At 49.1% G+C, this 21,427-nt stretch overlaps 1 protein-coding gene across 4 annotated transcripts in view; it reads left to right on the top strand.

The window, feature by feature from the left end:
* The window catches only part of LOC123119958 (SAGA-associated factor 29 homolog A), a 58,377-nt gene that overhangs the window by 20,807 nt on the left and 16,143 nt on the right, over positions 1-21,427 (top strand). For all 4 annotated transcript variants that reach the window (XM_044539941.1, XM_044539938.1, XM_044539939.1 and 1 more), the window contains exons 3-5: positions 1,516-1,592; positions 1,681-1,793; positions 5,256-5,338. In XM_044539941.1, coding sequence (XP_044395876.1) covers positions 1,516-1,592; positions 1,681-1,793; positions 5,256-5,338 — 273 coding nt within the window. The remainder of the gene's footprint in view (positions 1-1,515; positions 1,593-1,680; positions 1,794-5,255; positions 5,339-21,427) is intronic.

The following is a 21,427-nucleotide window of genomic DNA, read 5'->3' as shown; positions in this document are numbered from 1 at the left end:
CCCTTGGGCCTTGCAATACAATCAAGTTGCTTCCATCTATGTAGTCTCGGGCACAATATAAGTTGTCGCTCTATTTGAATGCTCGTGGAGACAGAATATATAAAGCTTCGCTCAAACTCCAGGCGTTTCTGTAACATCTATGTAGTCTTAGGCACAATATAAATTGTTGCTCTATTTTGAATACCGGTGGATATCAAGTCGAGACAAATTATATAAAGTTTCACCCAAACTTCAGGCATTTTCAATTACAATGCGACTAGGGGTCGATGTCCTCGCGATAAACATGAAGTGCGACGCCCAAGTGGCCCTGCTGCGCCATGGTTACGTGGACTGTGCCGCATGAAGTAACAGATGACAATGCAATCCATGGCGTCCATTGTGTTGCGCACAATGACTATAATTCGAATGTTTATATTCTTGTTTTAATTAATACCATCCTAGTTAGGAACAGAATGTTTTACCTTGGAGCCAACTCGGGACATCATAACGTTTCATTTCACTTGAATGTTTTACCTTGGAGCAAAATGTGAGCATAATCCGAGTACCCCTGAACCAAGCTCTTTGAGTCGATTTTTGAATCGGCTCGCTTCACCTAGCTTCCCCTCCACACCACTGTCTTTGTCCCCTTGTCCTCTCGCTGCGAGAGCGCTTCTCGCGTCTCAGTCTCACTTGCCCCTTCTCTGACAATTTTTTTCTCTCCTCCATGCGTGTCTACCTCGTGCTTCCCCTCCCTGTACTGGATCGTTCTCTCGGGCGCTCAAATTTTGCTGCAAGTAGACGATCTTGCGGGAGATGCCACCTCGGGGGCGGGTTGGAAAAGGATGATCTAGGCTGGCAGAGCGAGTTGGCCATGTGTGGACTTGCGGCTACGAAATAATGACTGTCAATAAGATCTGTGCCACATATGAGTTGGTGGCTATGAAAATGAAGAATGACGGTTTGGGGTGTCAAGACCGCTCCCGGGAGCAGTTAAGTATTCGAGCAGCAGCAACATCTGCAAGAAACCTGCTTTTTTTTTCCCGCAAAAAAAAGTTGCACAGTCCAAAGGGGGCAAACATATATTATATGAAGGTGCAGGTAGGAGACTGATCATGGGAGATCAATCAAGAGGAGAACGATCTGAAGAAATCGATCAAGAGGGAGGAGACCGAACGAAAAAAAATTGATCGAGCATGAGTTGTGGCGCACGGAGAACCCTAAACCTGGGCTCATGATACCATGTTATGCGTTTATTGTGGCAAGTCCGGTTAACACAGTGGCGATTCGGAGCAGGGATGGGGTGGATGGAAAGGGTGTGCATGTCCTTCTCCATCATTATGGGGGTCCTAAACTAAACTTTCCAGTGCAATCAATGACTACTTTGCTTGAATTGTGTAGGGGTATGACATGGATCACAAGTTGGATCTTCATTTTCTCCACATTTCCATGCCTGCTCGTTGCTACGTGTATACCTTATTATTTGAAAACTGCATCATTCAGCAGTGATCAATTAATTCATAATCCTTCATACTGCAGTGCTTCATCTGCTTTGGTTGGACTATTAGATGGTTTGTTGCAATCTGGAGTTTCAGCTGCACCAAGAAAAAAGATAGGTAAGCACTAGAATTAAGACTTCACAAGTTAAGTTCTGAGGTTTTAAATGTGAAACACAAAATACCATAGACGCTTTCTACATCGCAGAAATCAGTGAACAGAAAAAGAAGAGGATGAAGTCTGATACAGATACAACACGATTTTCCTCTGCATCTATGAGGAGCCAACTTGACCAAGCTGCAAACCTTAAAGGAGAGCAGGTTTCATTTCCAGCTGAATTTCGAAATAGCAGTTAGTCTTTGTATTTCATGTACTTGTGGGTACATGGTACTTCGATGGCAAAGCTTTTTTCTTTCCATGTTAGAGAGGATATGAACCTTACTATATTCTTATATAGTTTCATGGGATTGCTTGCACTTGTTGAAGGTGTCAATTTTTCAGCAGTGTCAACATCCAAAATGTCCAGCATGACAGTCCGGTTGTTGAATTTGGATTTGTTCTTACAATCTTTTGCATAATTTATGCCTTTTTTAATATTCACGAGTGCTTTTAGGAGATTTGTCATTGCCGGAAACGGGAGACCCAGCTATTGTACTAGTCTACTCACAGGCAGCTATTTCTTTTTAATTTTTAAATTATTAATCTTCTATCTTATTTCTTTCTTATTATAACATTTGATTTCCAATGATTTATAATTTCTATTACGTAAAAATATTTATTTAAAATTCGTAAAGGCCTCCTTTCCCCGAATGAAGTCATGCATGTTTTTTGTTTTTGGAGTTTGGAGTCGACAACTAATTTAACTGAATTGACAACTAATCATATTTGCGCACACGTTACATTTAATTCTATCTTGGTGGTTGTTTGGATAACTAGCATTTGGAACAAGTTTTAGCAAAATCAGTTTTAAGAGGATTTTTAGGAAAAAAACAGTTTAAGTTGTTGGTTTGTTAAAAGTGGTTTGTAGAGTGCTTTGTTTGGGCTTAAAAACTTCAAATATGGTACTAGTTTGGGTGAGACTAGTATTGAATGGATTTTCATCTCACAACCGAATGTCCACGAGCTCTCGGCCTCCCGTTCCCCGAGCTCGTGCTCGGCCTCCTGTTCCCGAGCTCGTACTTGGCCTCCTGTTCCCGAGCTCGTACTCGGCCTCCTGTTCCACGAGCTCGTACTTGGCCTTCTGTTCTTTGAAGCTCATATTCGGCCTCCTATTCTATACATCATCTTCTTTTTAGAAGCTTTGATGCACGTACTTGATCTCCTGTTCCACGAGCTGCAGCATTGATGGTATGGTCACCAAAGGGCATAGGTCTGGTCGATGAGCCTACATCACCTCGTCGTCACAGGAGCCGGCCTTGATTATCGGCGCCACGGCGGACGTCGTGGAAGGGTTGCGTGCTGGTGAGAAGCTTGAGGAGCAGCACGCTGAGGCTGTACGCGTCGATGTCCCTCTTCTTGGTTAGCACGCCGAAGCCCAGCACAACATGTGGGAGGCGGACGACCGCTGAGAACCCAGCATGCGTGGAGCCGAACTCTTAGAGCCTTGGCGCCCATGGCCGCGTCGAGCAACACGTTGGAAGCCTTGACGTCGTCGTTCACCACCTGGGCAGAGACTCTCGGTGCTAGGGTGCACCTTGATGACCGCAGTTCTGAAGCCACCCTAGCCGACCATGGCCGATGTGAATCCCGCCTCATGGCCTCCATCTGCGCCCGCGACTACTGCATGGCGTCCTTGCCGCCGAAGCCAGGCTGCTGGACAACGGCGTCGTCGTCGTCGTCACCTCAGCCAGGAAGCCAGTTTTTGCAAAAAATGACTATTTGTCAATTCTCCAAAAACGCAGAATTATGCGTACATGCAAAACTGATTTTAGTAATCCGTGGATTGGTTACGTTGTGCAAATATAGTTTACATCAAAATCGGGATGAAATCAGTTTTGCTTAAATGGGTTGCCTACAAACACGGTATCCAAAGCATATGTGCCTTTGTATTTTCTTGTTTACCTACACGGACATAATAGCTATGATACAAAGAAACACAATCAGTTCTAATTCTGGTCTTCTGGATAATGGACTTCCTTTATTTATTTCTCAGTTTTCTGTTGATTTAATCATTGCTGTTATAATTGTAGACCTCTAGATAGACATGAAGGACAAACGTGCAAGTTATAGCATTAATCTATAATACCATGATACCTTGTTAACTTTGATTGTTTTGTTTAAAACTATGTATGCTTACTTATGTGCTTGTCTAACAGATTTTCACCCACATATGATCATATTATCAAATAATTAAGGTGCATATGTTTTCAGTGTCTTTAGTCTAAATAAAGTGCACCAAATTTAACTTTGCTTCTAGTAATATCATGGCTCGCTTGTTCAGTAATAAGTGATGGATTCAGCAGACACTATGCATGTGTATGAGTTAAAAAGTGCTGACCACTCATCCTTGCTAGGATTTTGTGTTGCACCTCTTGTTCTGGGTCATCGATAGACTTAAATGTAAATATATTTCTTACTGTCCAGGAAGACAATAAAAACACATTTGATTGACAAAAATTTGGATTGACAAAGAAGACTATTTCAACTGGAAAATAGCCATAGGTCTGCGATTCCCAGATAGTTTTTCTTATTCCAAATAATGGTTTATGTGGCCCAGACTTGTACTGAGATTGCTTTCGTACTTATACTTGATTGTATTTTGCTGGACTGAAGTTATTGAACTGTACAATTCTTGAACTTGGATCATATTCTAGCAATTGTATTCCTTAAGCCCACTGTATTATAAAAACATAACCTGTTTGTAGAAAAGCAATACGGTGAAACGGCCGTGATGGGTTTCTGTTCGACACGGATTGCTTGGTACAATGGCTTCATGCAATACTGTCCATTATGCAACCAGGTTTCTAGCAGTGCAGAATATGGACTTTAGCAAATGAAATACTAGTGTATTAGATCCAGTTATTCAAAGAAACAATGGTTTCAATTTTTCTGTAAAAATGGACGTACATTACTCAGCAGCGGTAGCTTCATGGTGTGGTAAATCAAAGTTTATTAGCATGCTTAAGAAAGAACATGAAGTGACAAACGGAGCATTACTGTTCGCTCTTGTTGGTACGTTTAGGTTGTAAATTTGTGACATTGTTGTGTCGTAAAATACTAAAGTTATTTAATTCACCATAGTATAGCACATACTTTTACATACACATTCATATAGCAGGTTGATCATTAGAGATTGCAAGAAATACTTCAAACAGGAGTTATTGAATAAAATAGTTAGAAGCTGCACTCTCATGCCAAGGTCCATGGAAGATTTGGTATATGTTGGTGATATTACACCAGTCAGTCACCAAACCGTTGAACTGACAACATCTATATGAATTATTTAACCATACTCTGTTTTTTCTCGCACATGTTAATGCAACTCCCTAGAAAAATCTTTTAATGAGTACTTCTACTCAAGGTTTTTTAAGAGCTAGGCGCTGAGTGAGTGTTTTGCCTCCGCCTTGCCCTTTTCTGACCAAAGCGAAGCGGAGCTTAAGCACAATTCGGCGCATGTTAAGCGCTAGGCATTAATCTTAAGCGCGCGCCTAGTTTTTCAGTGCTTGTAATTGTAGTGGACGATTATGCTTGAGTTTGAGAACTTAGCTCTTCATTTATTGTTCACGTTAGTTCTTCACATATTTGTGTAGTTATTTAATGTTGGACGTGCTCTGTCGTTTCAGGTTGCAGCTAGGGTAAAATCGGATGATGAAAAAGACGAGTGGTTTGTGGTGAAGGTCATACATTTTGATAAGGAAACAAAAGAGTATGTATATGTTTTATTTCCTTCTGTCTATTCTGCAAATTATTTTTTGTGATATAATAGCTGGTATGGAGAAAATAGCTTATGTTGAATTGAGTGAGTGTTAGGTAATACTAGTTAATTGTTGTTGGGGCTGTCTTATTAGTTACTGTTACTTGAAGAGGAGTCCTGATGCCGTGAACCTTTTTACTTTTTAAAATACCGAGGTAGACAAAACACCAATAAATAACAAGTCGAAGGTTTTAAATGACTGGGGCACGATTCCACAATTGAATACAAACAGGGGAACAAACAGAGTACTTGATGCATTGTCCAGAATACGATGTAAAATACACACTTTGATAGCCTGCTCTGCTAAACCTGCTTGGTTTCTGAAGTTGTGACCAGTTACAAAAATGATCTCAAGTGAAAGGACCTACTAGTGCAATTAACTACTACTCCTCGTACTGTTCTTAATTACACTTTACAGCAAGGTGTACTCAGGTACAAAAACATAATTGTTATTGGAACAGACACACCTCTCAGAACTAAACCGGTGTCTGCTTTGCATAATTCTGAGCTTGTGGCCATTCTGTATCCCAGGCCTAATATATAAAGGCACCAAGGGTGGCCAAATACACTAGACATAAACTGGTAGGCTAGGCAAGAGATCATGAGGGGATGGTCCGGACACCCGTGGCAGGGGTGGTCGAACCGGCCGTGGCGGGTGGTTGGAGATGCTGTCTGATGGCCTTGTTGGGCTTGTTGGTTTTTGATCCCTAGACCAAATCACCCAGGAACTATGCACGCGAAGTGCAAAGCTAGCTAGACGAGCTTGATTGATTCTCAAGCAACACACACGTAAAGGTAGACGTATACGTGAACTTGGCTTGGCCGGCGGCCGTAAGCTTCTTTATGTGGATCTGAGCTAGCTAGCTGATCAATCGATCGTACTTTGGTGGAACGTCTCGTAAACTTGCGAACTTAGACGGAAAAACACTGGATCGATTTTGATGGCTAAAGGCCCGAGTCGAGCCTTTGCTTTGTATTGATTTTCTCTTCTCGTTGGTCTGATTTTCTGGTTACAAGGAGCACCCCTGGGGTGCTTTTTATACACGTCCATAAGGGACTATGGAAATAGACCAGGACTAGGAATCCTAATACTACTAGGACTCGTACTGACTCCTTAACCTTGTTGCTTGACTGCATCTCATGTACTCTGACTTTGTTCCTCATCTCGATGAACTTCTGTCGACCGAGGGACTTCGTGAGAATGTTGGCAAGCTGCTCCTTCGTGTTCACGTGCTGAACTTCGATCATCCCCTCCTCAATGCACTCCCGGATGTGGTGAAATCGGGTATCTATGTGCTTGCTCCTCTCGTGATGAACCGGATTTTTGCACAATGAGATTGCAGCTTGGTTGTCGATCTTCAGTGACACCTTATGCACCTCCCGCTTTGCAAGATCAGCTAGGAGTCTTCTCAGCCACACTGCTTGACAAGCCGCCGTGCTTGCCGCTATGTATTCTGCCTCGCATGAAGACAACGCAACCACCTTTTGCTTATGAGAATTCCAGCTGATAGGATTTGGGCCAAGGTAGAATATCATGCCCATTGTGCTTTTCCAGTCATCCACATCACCTGCCATGTCGCTATCTGAGTATCCACGAAGGATCAATCCTTCCTTTCCCTTTCTGTACGTGTAGCCAAGATTAATAGTGCCTTTCACATAGCGAAGATTTGCTTGACCGCGCTCATGTGTTCGGTTGTCGGCTTCTCCATGAAACGACTCACGATCCCGACTGAATAAGCCAAGTCAGGTCGGGTATGCACCAAATATCTTAGGCTGCCCACAACGCTTCGATACATTGTGGTGTCTACCGGCGGATTTGAGCTACGCTTGCTCAACTTGTGTCGTTGGTCCATTGGAGCTTGTGTCTCGTAGCAATCTGCATGCCACACTTGTCCAATAACTTGACCGCATACCGATTGACATAGGGAAATTTCTCCGGAGCTTTGCTTCACTTCGATGCCCAAGTAATAGCTTAGTAATCCCAGATCGCTCAGGCTAAACTTCTTCATCTGCGCCTTGAAACGTTCAATTTCTTGCGCGCTATCTTCGGTGATAATCAGATCGTCGACATAAACTCCAACTAGCAGGTTTGAGCCTTTGGAGTTTTTTGTATAGACTGCGTGCTCGAGGGGACATCTCTTGAACCCGAGCGAGACCAAACTTCGGTCTAACTTTGCGTTCCAAGCTCGTGGCGCTTGCTTCAGCCCGTAAAGTGCCTTCTTGAGCTTGTAAACTTTTCCTTCTTCGCCTTTCTTCTCGTAGCCGAGGGGTTGTTCCACATACACTTCTTCTGTGAGGTCACCGTTGAGGAAAGCGGATTTAACATCCATATGATGAACCTTCCAATCCTCTTGTGCTGCTAAAGCTAGGAGCACTCTCACTGTCTCGATTTGAGCTACCGGTGCAAACACCTCCTCATAGTCAACTCCTTGACGTTGTACGTAGCCCTTTGCGATGAGTCTTGCTTTGTACTTCACAATGGCACCCTTCGTGTCCTTTAACTTGTAAACCCACTTCAAACCTATCGCCTTTTGGTTCGGAGGTCGGGTTACCAAAGTCCACGTGCCATTGCTCTCGATCGCTTTCATCTCCTCATCCATGGCGTGCATCCAACTTGAACTTTTGCTCGCCTCTACGAAGTTCGCTGGCTCCTCAACTCCGAGTAAACACAATCCGGAGTACTCGAGCGTAACTGGCTTTGCGTACTTGTAGACTTTCTTGAGGGGCTTATAGCGACGAGGCCCGGAAGAATCGGTTGTGGCTTGCGAAGGAGGCGACAGAAATTGTGTCGGCGTCGATGCACTAGAGGAAGACAGTTGAGTCCCGGGCGTGGTAGATGCCGGGTCGTCGGCATCCGCGTCACTGACATCCGCGTCGTCGGCGTAGTCGTCGTGATTGTGACCATCATCTTGATTGTCATCATCACTATGCGCCTCGTTGTCGATGTCGTTGCCGAGATCTCCGCCCGTGTCGTGCGCGTCGTTGTCGCTATCACCTTGCAACCCATGTGTGTCGTCGTCGGTGTCGACACCATGGTGACCACTACCATTGCGGTCACCTTGGTTGTGCGTCTTGCCAACCACCTGGACGTCTTCCCCTGCATCATCATCAGTTGGAAATTCAACTGTGAATATGTTACCGTTTGGAGCATCGTTGGCTGCTGCGCTCCAATTCCACGCTTGATTTTCTTCAAACACGACATCGTGTGAAATTTGTAGATGCTTGGTTCGTGGATCGTAGAAACGGTATGCCTTGGTGCCGGAACTCCTCTCGTATCCGATGAACACCATCTTGGTGCTTCGATCGGCAAGCTTTGAGAGATGCGGCTCCGCCGTCTTCACATGGGCCACGCACCCGAACGTCCGTAGATGAGACACATTCGACTTGCATCCGTAAATTGCTTCATACGGAGTCTTTGCCGATCACCACCTTCGTTGGAGCTTGGTGAGAAGATAGACTGCCGTCGAGACAGCTTCTCCCCAAAAAGTCCCTGGCAAGTTCTTGCTCTTGAGTAAACTTCTCGCCATGTCAACGACGGTTCGATTGCGGCTTTCAACAACCCCGTTCTGCTGCGGCGTATAAGGTGCCGTGAGGAACCTCTTTATGCCAATCTTCTTGCAGTAGTCGTTGAACTCGTTCGACATAAACTCCCCGCTGCGATCTGTCTGTAGAGCGCGAACCTTCAGCTTGTGTTCCATCTCCGTTGCAGCTTCAGCTTTTTGAACGCTTCGAATGCCTCATCTTTAGATCGTAGGAGAACGACCCACATGTATCTTGAGTAGTCATCTACCACAAGGAAGAAGTACTTCTTTCCTTCGTGAGTTGCTGGGGTGATAGGGCCACATAGATCACCATGGAGCAGCTCGAGTGCATCACTTGCACGATAGGTAGACTGAGCAGGGAACGGCCTGCAGTGCTGTTTTCCAACCAAGCACCCGTCACATACTCGATCAACATGGTCGATAAACGGCATCCCACATACCGTCTCCATCTTCGACATCTTCTTCAAGGTGTAGAAGTTACCGTGTCCAAATCTAGCATGCCATAACCACGAATCATCATCACTCTTGGCGAGCCAACACTCCGGTTGAGATTGATCAAGGTTGAGGATATAGAGCCTGTTTCGCGTGCGATTCACACGCGCTAGCATTTCGGAGGTTGTCGAAGATCGTCATCACTCCGTTCTCAATATCCACCTTGCATCCATTCTCGTCAAGTTTCCCGACAGAGATGATGTTGTTGTGAAGCCGTGGGATGTAGTATACTCCAGTGAGTATGCGATGTTCTCCTGTGAGACCCTCGAAGAGGACAGAACCTTGCCCGCAAATCTCCACATTTGAACCATCACCGAACTTGACCGAGCCTTGAACATCATATTCCAGCTCGAGGAACTTCTCCTTGCACCCCGTCATGTGGTTACTGGCACCCGTGTCTAGATACCACGACACGTTTTGGCTTCCGGATAACTTTGGTGTTACTTTTTTCTCATGAAGTAGCGCCTTCCGGTTTGGTTTCACAACCACCGTTTGGACGAGATCACAAACTTCGGCCATCAGAAGACCTGGACGTTCGTCTTCCTGCTTCGCCAAATTTGCCTTGATCTCCCGCTTGTTAGGCTCCGGACAATCCTTCGCAAAGTGACCCATCTCGTTGCAGTTATAGCACTTGACCTTAGACATATCCAAGTTCCGTGGCTTCCGCTCTTTAGATCGGTCCGCCTTACCACGACCTTGTGGCTTGCCTTTTCCTTTGCCTTTAACGGTTTGTCCGCCGCTCTTCGCGTTGCTTGAGCCTTCGCCAACGTTGCGCCTTCCTTTGCTACTTGGGGACTCCCAATCTGCGGGCGAGTACATGAGTTGGTCATCACCTCCTCCTTTGCCTTTCCGACAGCCACGAGCATTCTCTTCCCATGTCCGCAAGCGTCCGACCGCCTCCGTTATGGTCATGTCGTCGATGTCGTAAAGCTGCTCGAGCGTGCTGATGATGTACGTGAATTTATCAGTCACCGAACTGAAAAACTTCTCCACAATCTCGGCCTCCTCGAGCTGTGCACCAAGCGCGCGGATCTCTCCCACCAACGTAGTCAGACGCATGGCATAGTCGTTCACCGATTCAGTTTCCTTCATTTGCAACTTGTGAAATTGGCGCTTCAGCACTTGTGCCTGAGCCTTCGTGATGCGATCTTCTCCGATCCTCATCTCTTTGAGTGTGTTCCACGCCTCTCTTGCTGTCTCGAACCCCGCCAATGTCATCAGCACGTAATCCGGCACACACTGGGCTATGGCGGCCATGGCACCTTCGTCGCACTCCTCGTCGACGTCGCCGTCCGTTATGGCCTCCCACACTCGAAGGGTTTGCAGAGTGATCTTCATCTTCACTGCCCATATGCCGTAGTTGGCGTTGGTTAGCATCGGGTACTGCATGGGGATGTTGCAATGCGCCTGTACGTTGGCGCCGCCCGTTCCGTCACCACTAGTCGCTGACTTGCCGCCCTTCTTCACCTTGTCGCCGTTCTTGTTCGCCTTTGAACCGCCATTACTGGACTTGACCGACTCAGCGTCGCTGTCCCCCATCGCAGATCGTAGATCGTCGAGGCTCTAGATACCAATTGTTGGTTTTTGATCCCTAGATCAAATCACCCAGGAACTATGCACGCGAAGTGCAAAGCTAGCTAGACGAGCTTGATTGATTCTCAAGCAACACACACGTAGACGTATACGTGAACTTGGCCTGGCCGGCAGCCGTAAGCTTCTTTATGTGGATCTGAGCTAGCTAGCTGATCAATCGATCGTACTTTAGCGGAACGTCTCGTAAACTTGCGAACTTAGACGGAAAAACACTGGATCGATTTTGATGGCTAAAGGCCCGTGTCGAGCCTTTGCTTTGTATTGATTTTCTCTTCTCATTGGTCTGATTTTCTGGTTACAAGTAGCACCCTTGGGGTGCTTTTTATACACGTCCATAAGGGACTATGGAAATAGACTAGGACTAGGAATCCTAGTACTACTAGGACTCGTACTTACTCCTTTTCCTAATCCTACGTGTATTGAGGCAACGTGGTTAACTTCTACAGGGCTTGTTGCCGACTGTACTATGATGATTTAGCACATGGGGAGGAGCGTCCATAGTCATGCCCTGAGGATGTAGCCATGCCAGTGAACCTCGTTAATAAACCTTTGTGTTTGTGTGATTGCTTGTCCTTGTATGATCGACGTGCGCCTTGGATTATTTGATTGGGGCCATTAAAGCTATTGACAATATATAACGAGGTTTTCTATGGAGAGGAAGGATGCTAAGAGTGGGCATTGTCTGGTCGCTTGCACTAGGTCGTGTCGCCCTCTTGAGCTTGGAGGTTTTGGTATCTCTACTCTTTAGTACCTTGGTTGGGCTCTCGGTATGATAAGCTCTTGTTACAAAAAACAGACCTCTGCAAGCTGTGGTCGGCCTTCCTCATTCATGTTGCTCAATCTGTGCGAGTTTTTTTTTCTATGCGGTAGTTTCCGAGGTCGGAAGTGGAGAACAACACTTCTCGATGGATAGATGGATACACAGGCAAAGAATTGCTGACTTGCTCCACATTTGTTTCCTCATGCAACTTCTTTATTTGATCCATGCCTGGAAGTTAGCCTCAAAAGAAGTCCCGAGACATGCATGGACGACTCAAAGCATCGGCTACTCGATTGGTTGCTCCCGATTTATGCACAATGAGATAGTTAAACCTCTCAAGATATGCTGCCCATCTTGCTAGCATGCAACCAAATGCTTTTGATTTCTAAAATGCTTAACGGATTGATGGTTAGTGTAAACGATGAACTGTTTCCACAATAAATAGACTTTCTAAGTTCTTAAAGCTCTAAAAATAACATAAAATTCTTGCTGATAAGTACTCCATTTTTGATGGTTAGTGTCGAGAAGCTTTTTCGGTGCATTCCCGAGAAGTACAAGCAGATGGCTCGCTCGATCGAGTCGTTGCTGGACCTCTCCACGATGACGATCGAGGAGGCGATAGGCCGTCTCAAGGTCGTCGACACCGACGAGCCACAGCCTCCCTCGGGGCCCATCACCACCGGCGGGAAGCTGCTCCTAACTCGGGAGCAGTGGGATCCCAGCCTTGGTGACAGGAAGAAGGGGGAGCCTTCTTCCACGACGGGCGGCCGCAAGCGTGGCAAGCAGCGTAAGACGCGAAGAGGCCCCCCGGGCAGGGCACAAGGACGTGCCGAAGGTGACGCCCGCGGAGGCGCCAAGGACGGCGCCGCTGGCAAGCCCAAGCCGGCACAAGACAATAGTTGCCACAACTGTGGCCGGTTTGGCCATTGGGCCAATGAGTGTCGGCAACCACGACAAGGCCAGGCTCACGTCGCACAGGCGAAGGAGGAAGAGACGGCTCTGTTCATGGCGCATGCAAGCATTGAGCTATCCTCAGCGACACCAGTCGCAAAAGCTCTCATCCACCTCGACGAGCCAAAAGCGCACGCTCTTCTCGGCGATGGCTCCGGGAAGGACAAGACTACGGGGTGGTGCCTCGACACCGGCGCCACCCACCACATGACCGGTCGAAGGGAATTCTTCGCCGAGCTCGACTCCGATGCGCGAGGCTCCGTCAAGTTTGGGGATGCCTCCGCTGTGGAAATTAAGGGCGTCGGCTTCGTCATCTTCACCACCAAGGCGGGAGAGCACCGGCTGCTCACCGGTGTCTACTACATCCCCGCGCTAAGGAACTCCATCATCAGCTTGGGACAGCTGGATGAGAACGGCTCACGCGTGCTGATTGAGCATGGGGTCCTACGCATCTGGGATTGCCAGGGTCGCCTTCTCGCCAAGGTACCCAGAGGTGGAAATCGACTTTACGTCCTTGATGTGCAGGTGGCACAACCGGTCTGTCTCGCTGTCCGTCGGGACGACGAGGCGTGGCAATGGCATGAGCGCTTTGGGCACCTTCATTTTGAGGCCCTGAAGCGTCTAAGTGCCAAGGAGATGGTGCGAGGCCTGCCATGCCTCGACCATGTGGAGCAAGTTCTGCGACATCTGCGTGATGACGAAGCAGAGACGACTCCCCTTTCCCCAACAGGCGAGTTTTCGGGCCAAGGAGAGGCTGGAGCTCGTGCACGGAGACCTGTGCGGCCCGGTGACGCCAGCCACACCAGGAGGTCGACGCTACTTCCTGCTGCTCGTCGACGATCTCTCCTGTTACATGTGGGTGATGATCCTCGGCAGTAAGGGAGAGGCGGCGGACGCCATCAGGCGCGCACAGGTTGGTGTGGAGGCGGAGAGCGGCCGCAAATTGCGCGTGTTGCGCACTGACAACGGCGGCGAATTCACGGCGGCTGAATTCGCGTCGTACTGCGCCGATGAGGGCATCCAGCGCCAATACGCGCCGTACAGCCCGCAGCAAAACGGCGTCGTCGAGCGGCGCAACCAGACGGTTGTGGGGATGGCTCGAGCTCTCCTCAAGCAGAGAGGGATGCCGGCTTTCTTCTGGGGAGAGGCGGTGCTAACAGCCGTCTACATCCTAAACCGCTCGCCTACCAAGGCACTCGACGGCAGGACACCGTACGAGGCCTGGCATGGGCGGAAGCCGGCGGTCTCCCACTTGCGGGTCTTTGGCTGCCTTGCATTCGCCAAGGAGCTCGGTCACATCGGCAAGCTCGACGACAGGAGCACTCCGGGAGTCTTCATCGGCTACGCGGAGGGCTCAAAGGCCTACCGCATCCTCAACCCAAAACACAGCGTGTGCGCACGGTGCGAGACGTCGTGTTCAACGAAGGGCGAGGGTGGCAATGGGACAAGGCGGTGGACGACGGCTCGACGCCGACGTACGACGACTTCATTGTCGAGTACGTCCACTTCAAGGAAGCCGGGGGAGCAACCAGCTCCTCGTCGCCGGGCACGCCTACCCCGGCCCCCAAAACCACATCGACTCCGGTGCCTGCTACGCCGACGGCACCACAACCGGCGACGCCGCACACTCCAGCCCCGGCAGTCACCACCCCGGGCTCACCTTCATCAGCACCAGCTCACGCAGAGCACAACCCGACGAAGTTCGCTTCTCCGCTCACTCACGACGAGGAGCGGATCGACGCGTATTATGGCGGCGAACCGCTGCGGTATCGTACGATGGAAGATCTACTCGGCGACCAGCCGGTGCCGGGACTGGTGCCACGTGACCTGGAGGCGCAGCTACAACTCGCGTGTGAAGACGGCGAACCACGGTCTTTTGCAGAGGCCGAGAGAGACGCGGCATGGCGCGCCGCGATGCAGTTGGAGATGGATGCGGTCGAGCAAAACCGCACCTCGGAGCTCGCTGACCTCCCTCGTGGTCACCACGCAATCACCCTTAAGTGGGTGTTCAAGCTGAAGAGGGATGGAGCCGGCGCCATCATCAAGCACAAGGCTCGCTTGGTGGCCCGAGGCTTCTTGCAACAGGAAGGAGTCGACTTCGACGACGCTTTCGCTCCCGTGGCACGGATGGAGTCCGTGCGACTTCTCCTCGCGCTGGCTGCCCAGGAGGGCTGGCATGTCCATCACATGGATGTCAAGTCGGCATTCCTCAACGGCGACTTGAAGGAGGAAGTCTACGTGCATCAGCCACCGGGATTTGCGATCCCTGGCCAGGAGGGCAAGGTACTCCGCCTGTGCAAGGCTCTCTATGGCCTACGGCAGGCACCTAGGGCGTGGAACGCCAAGCTGGACTCCACGCTAAAGAAGATGGGCTTCGAGCAAAGCCCGCATGAGGCGGCCGTCTACCGACGGGGCAGTGGAGGAAACGCCCTGCTGGTGGGCGTCTATGTTGACGACTTGGTGATTACCGGCACCAAAGATGCAGAGGTGGCAGCGTTCAAGGAAGACATGAAGGCCACCTTCCAGATGAGTGATCTGGGGCTCCTCTCCTTCTATCTTGGGATTGAGGTGCACCAGGATCACTCCGGGATCGCGCTTCGACAGTCCGCCTACGCCAAGCGCATCGTTGAGCTAGCTGGGCTCACCGACTGTCACCCAGCTCTCACTCCGATGGAGGAGAGGCTGAAACTGAGCCGCGACAGCAAGGCGGAGGAAGTGGATGCTACGCAGTACCGACGCCTTGTGGGGAGCCTTCGCTACCTCGCCCACACACGGCCGGACTTGGCATTCTCCGTCGGCTATGTCAGTCGGTTCATGGAGCGACCGACGTCGGAACACCAGCAGGCAGTGAAGAGGATCGTCCGCTACGTAGTAGGGACCCTCGACCACGGCCTCCACTACCCTAGGTGTCCGGGGGCGGCACACTTCGTCGGGTACAGCGACAGCGACCACGCCGGCGACATCGACACCAGCAAGAGCACGAGCGGGATCCTCTTCTTCCTCGGCAAGTGTCTCGTGAGCTGGCAATCAGTCAAGCAGCAGGTGGCGGCCCTGTCCAGCTGTGAGGCTGAGTACATAGCGGCCTCCACCGCCTGCACTCAGGCGCTCTGGCTCGCTCGACTGCTTGGTGATCTTCTTGTTCAAGACACCAGAACGGTGCAGCTCCTGGTGGACAGCAAGTCCGCCCTGGCCCTGGCAAAGAACCCCGTTTTCCACGAACGGAGCAAGCACATCCGACTGAGGTACCACTTCATCCGCAGCTGTGTGGAAGAAGGGAGCATCGAGGCGAGCTACATCAACACCACGGACCAGCTCGCAGACCTGCTCACCAAGCCTCTTGGGAGGATCAAGTTCCTCGAACTCTGCTCCAGGATCGGGATGATTCAACCCTCCCACAAAACGACGTACAAGACTTAGGGGGAGAATGATGGATAAGTCTATGTACTAAGGTTTTTGTGGGGCTGCAGCACATGGTCCTTTGGCTGCAGCACATGGTCCTTGTGGCAGTTAGGATAGAATCCCTGGCCATCAAGGACTGGCAGTTAGGATAGCATCTTAGACTAGCATCTTAGACTGGCATCTTAGCAGCATCTTAGACTAGCATCTTAGACTGGCATCTTAGCAGCATCTTAGACTAGCATCCTAGCATATGCTTGGCTGGCTAGCAGCCTATAAGTATGTATCCCCAACCCCTCAGGTTGGCATGGCATTGTGTGAGAAATAAACCAACGAAAATTGTCCCAACTCTCCTAGTGTCATCCACAACTATGAAATGCTCAGGCTGAAAGGTCTAACACTTCAATCCCAAGAAAGTAGCGAAGAGGTCCAAGATAGGACATAAGAAACTGCTCACTAAGATGGGCCTTTACAAAGGCAATATACTCGGGGTCGTCGCCAGTGATGACCATGTCATCAACATAGAGAAGAAGAAGAGTTCGACCACGAGGAGAAAGGTGGACAAACAATGCTGGATCATGAGCACTCGTTGAAAAACCAGCGGCAGTTACCACAAAGGCAAAACGGTCAAACCAGGCGCGGGGGGCTTGCTTAAGGCCATAGAGAGAGCGACGAAGGCGACATACCATGCCATTAGGAACAGAATACCCAGGTGGTGGCTGCATGTATACCTCCTCACGCAGCTCACCGTTAAGAAAGGCATTCTTAACATCAAGCTGAGATACAGACCAGTGGCGTGCAGAGGCCACGGCAAGAAGTGTACGAATAGTGGTCATATGGGCCACAGGAGCAAAAGTCTCGTCGTAATCACGACCATGCTCCTGCTGAAAGCCACGAGCCACAAGACGAGCTTTGTAACGCTCAAGAGAACCATCAGAGCGAGTCTTAACCTTATAGACCCACTTACAAGTGATGGGACGGACACCTGGAGGAAGAGAAACAAGATCCCATGTACCAGTGCCTTCAAGAGCAGCAATCTCCTCTGCCATCGCGAACTGCCATTCAGGATGAACAACAGCCTCACGATAAGAAGTCGGCTCAAGAACAGCAGCACCAGCGGTTGAAAAACCAAGGCGATCAACAGGCAAAAGCGGACGAGGACGCAAGCCATAGGTAGGCTGAGACGAGGAGGACGGCACATCAGCAGACACATCCACATTACGTGAACGATGAGTGTAATACTGAGGAAAAGATGGAATACGAGAAGTAGCCAAGGTAGAATCAGGAGGTGGAGACGAAGAAATCACCAGGGATGAAGGTGCAGAATCCGGTGACCGAGGTGAGGAAACTGTGGGAGATGGTGGCGGCAAATCGACAAGATGTGGAGAAGTAGAGTGAGCAGGACGGAAAGACAAGGGCTCAACTGGGGTGATAGGTGTGTCAGGAAAAGTGAGGAAAGAGATATCCTTCACTGAAAAGGTCGAGGAAGATGGACGCGGGTAGAAGGGACGAGACTCATCAAAAGTCACATCCCGAGAAATACGCATCCGACGACCGATAGGATCCCAACAACGATAGCCCTTATGCTCATCACTATAGCCTAAGAAAACACACTCAACAGACTGAGCGGTCAGTTTGGTGCGTTCGCGAGGGGCAAGAAGAACATAGCAAACACAACCAAACAAGCGAAGCGTCGAATAATCAGGAGAACGATCAAAGAGACGCTCAAAAGAAACACTACCCTGGAGAGCAGCGGACGGCTGAAGGTTGATGAGATAGGTGGAGGTGAAGATAGCCTCGGCCCAAAAATGAGGTGGAAGAGAAGCGGCGATCATCAACGCACGAGCTGTCTCAAGAAGATGGCAATGCTTTCGCTTAGCCACGCCATTCTGAGCATGAGCACCAGGACAAGAGAACTGAGGAAGAGTGCCCTGCTCAGCAAGAACACCACGCAACATCTTGGAAATATACTCGCCAGCGAGTCAGCACGGAACACACGAATAGGCGAAGAGAACTGAGTGTGAACCATGGCAGCAAAACGCTTATAGATGGAAAGAACCTCACTGCGAGAAGTCATAAAATAAAGCCAAGTGTAACGAGAGAAATCATCTATAAAAATAATATAGTATCGATGGCCCCCTTTCGAAGCGAAGGGAGCCGGACCCCATACATCAGAATGGACTAAATCAAAAGGACGTTGAGACACCGACTCACTAGTAGGATAAGGTAACTGAATCTGTTTTCCTAGTCTACAACCCTGACACTCTAAAGAGACATCTCCTGAGACAGACCTTAGAAGACCTCGACGAACTAATGACGACAAGCGAGACCCACAAAGATGACTAAGTCGATGATGCCACTGCTGGAAGGAGCCGGTAGCTGAAGTGACAGAAGCGGATGGACTGGCAATAGTGGTGGCAGCGAAAGGAACATGAAGCCAGTCTAGCTCCCAAAGACCCCGAGAGTCACGGCGGCGAGGGCCAGCCCCAACCAAAGTGTGCGTTCGACGATCCTGAACAGAACAAGAGAACGTCAAGGATGACGCGACAACCAGAATCAGTAAGTTGACTAGCAGAAAAAGATTCATGGTGAGTCGAGGAACATGAGCAACATCAGGAACAGAGTAAGAGGGTGTGGTAAGATTGCCTCGACTAGCAACAGAAAGAGGAGTACCATCAACAGTGAGTACATGAACAGGAAAATCAAGCGATTTAAGGGAGGACAAATTTGAAGAATGAGAAGACATGAAAAGAAGCTCCGGAGTCCAGAACCCACGAGGATGTACCTGACTGTGTAGAGGGTGGTTGCTCAGTGCGGGAAGCATCAGTCACAGAAGCTGCTGTGACGCCCCCGATTTGACCGTACACTAATCATGCACGCAAATGTGTACGATCAAGATCAGGGACTCACGGGAAGATATCACAACACAACTCTAAAACATAAATAAGTCATACCAGCATCATAATACAAGCCAGGGGCCTCGAGGGCTCGAATACAAGTGCTCGATCACAGACGAGTCAGCGGAAGCAACAATATCTGAGTACAGACATAAGTTAAACAAGTTTGCCTTAAGAAGGCTAGCACAAATTGGGATACAGATCGAACGAGGCGCAGGCCTCCTGCCTGGGATCCTCCTAACTACTCCTGGTCGTCGTCAGCGGGCTGCACGTAGTAGTAGGCACCTCCAGTGTCGTAGGTGTCGACGGTGGCGTCTGGCTCCTGGACTCCAGCATCTGGTTGCGACAACCAGATAGAAAGGAAAGGGGGAAAAGAGGGAGAGAAGCAACCGTGAGTACTCATCCAAAGTACTCGCAAGCAAGGAGCTACACTACATATGCATGGGTATATGTGTAAAGGGGCATATCAGTGGACTGAACTGCAGAATGCCAGAATAAAAGGGGGATAGCTAGTCCTGTCGAAGACTACGCTTCTGGCCATCTTCATCTTGCAGCATGTAGAAGAGAGTAGATTGAAGTCCTCCAAGTAGCATCGCATAGCATAATCTTACCCGGCGATCCCCTCCTCGTCGCCCTGTTAGAGAGCGATCACCGGGTTGTATCTGGCACTTGGAAGGGTGTATTTTATTCAGTATCCGGTTCTAGTTGTCATAAGGTCAAGGTACAACTCCGGGTCGTCCTTTTACCGAGGGACACGGCTATTCGAATAGATAAACTTCCCTGCAGGGGTGCACCACATAACCCAACACGCTCGATCCCATTTGGCCGGACACACTTTTCTGGGTCATGCCCGGCCTCGGAAGATCAACACGTCGCAGCCCCACCTAAGCACAATAGAGAGGTCAGCACGCCGGTCTAACCCTATGCGCGCAGGGGTCTGGGCCCATCGCCCTATGCACACCTGCACGTTGCGAACGCGGCCGGAAGCAGACCTAGCCTAGTGGCGTTCCAGTCCAATCCGGCGCGCGCCACTCAGTCGCTGACGTCACGAAGGCTTCGGCTGATACCACGACGCCGGGATACCCATAACTACTCCCGCGTAGATGGTTAGTGCGTATAGACCAAGTGGCCAGACTCAGATCAAATACCAAGAACTCGTTATGCGTGTTATGTCGAAGTAACCGCGGACGCCGTCCAGGGCCAGGCCCACCTCTCGCCTAGGTGGTCTCAACGTGCCCTGTCGCTCCGCCACAAAGATCCACTTGCGGGTACTCCTACGAGCCGACCCGACTTTAGTCACCACAGGCATCATGTATAGAGTATATAAGTATATACCCGTGATCACCGCCCAGGTGATCACGGCCCGATAGTATAGCACAGCAGACGGACAAGAATGTAGGGCCACTGATGGAAAACTAGCATCCTATACTAAGCATGTAGGATTGCAGGTAAAGGTAACAACAGTAGTAGCAAGGATAGGCTATGCATCAGGATAGGATATCGGAAAGCAGTAACATGCTACACTACTCTAATGCAAGCAGTATAGAGAAGAATAGGCGATATCTGGTGATCAAGGGGGGGCTTGCCTGGTTGCTCTGGCAAGTAGGAGGGGTCGTCAACTCCGTAGTCGAACTGGGCAGCAGCAGTGTCGGTCTCGTAGTCTACCGGAGAGAAGAGGGGGGAAGAAACAGTAAATACAATGCAAACATAAGCATGACGATGCGTGACATGACAATGAGCGGTGCTAGGTGTGTCCTAACGCGACAGTAGGTGGTACCGGCGAAGGGGGGAACATCCGGGAAAGTATTCCCGCTTCGCGTTTTCGGACAGACGGACCGGAGGGGGAAAGTTGCGAGTTCGATAGGTTAGGGATGTGTGGTGGACGAACGGACTGCGTATCCGGATTCGTCTCGTCGTTCTGAGCAACTTTCATGTACAAAGTATTTCCATCCGAGTTACGGATTAAAAGATATGATTTTCAAAAGAATTTATTAATTTCTGAAATTTAATTAATTATTTAATTTAATTCGAAATTTGGATTTATGACATCAGCATGATGTCATGCTGACGTCAGCAGTCAACGTTGACCGTTGACCTGGTCAACCTGACAGGTGGGTCCCACCTGTCAGGGCTGTTAGCTAATTAACTACTGTTTAATTAAATTAACTAACTAATTAGATTAATTTAAACAGGATTAATTAACTTAATTAATTAATTAAATTTATTTTTATTATTTGTTTTAAATATTTATATTTATATTTTCTTTATTTATTTATTTATTAATTTATTATTATTATTATTATTTATTTTTAATCATTTTTTCTTTTTTTTCTTTTCGTTCTGTGGGCGCGGGGGCCCACCTGTCTGTGGCCCAAGGGGGTTCGGGCCCAGGGGCAGTGGCTCGTGGGGG

This window comes from Triticum aestivum, chromosome 5D (genome assembly GCF_018294505.1).
Source record: "Triticum aestivum cultivar Chinese Spring chromosome 5D, IWGSC CS RefSeq v2.1, whole genome shotgun sequence".
Lineage (NCBI taxonomy): Eukaryota > Viridiplantae > Streptophyta > Magnoliopsida > Poales > Poaceae > Triticum > Triticum aestivum.
Note: the sequence above shows the minus strand (reverse complement) of the source record. Positions and strands in the feature narration are given on the sequence as shown.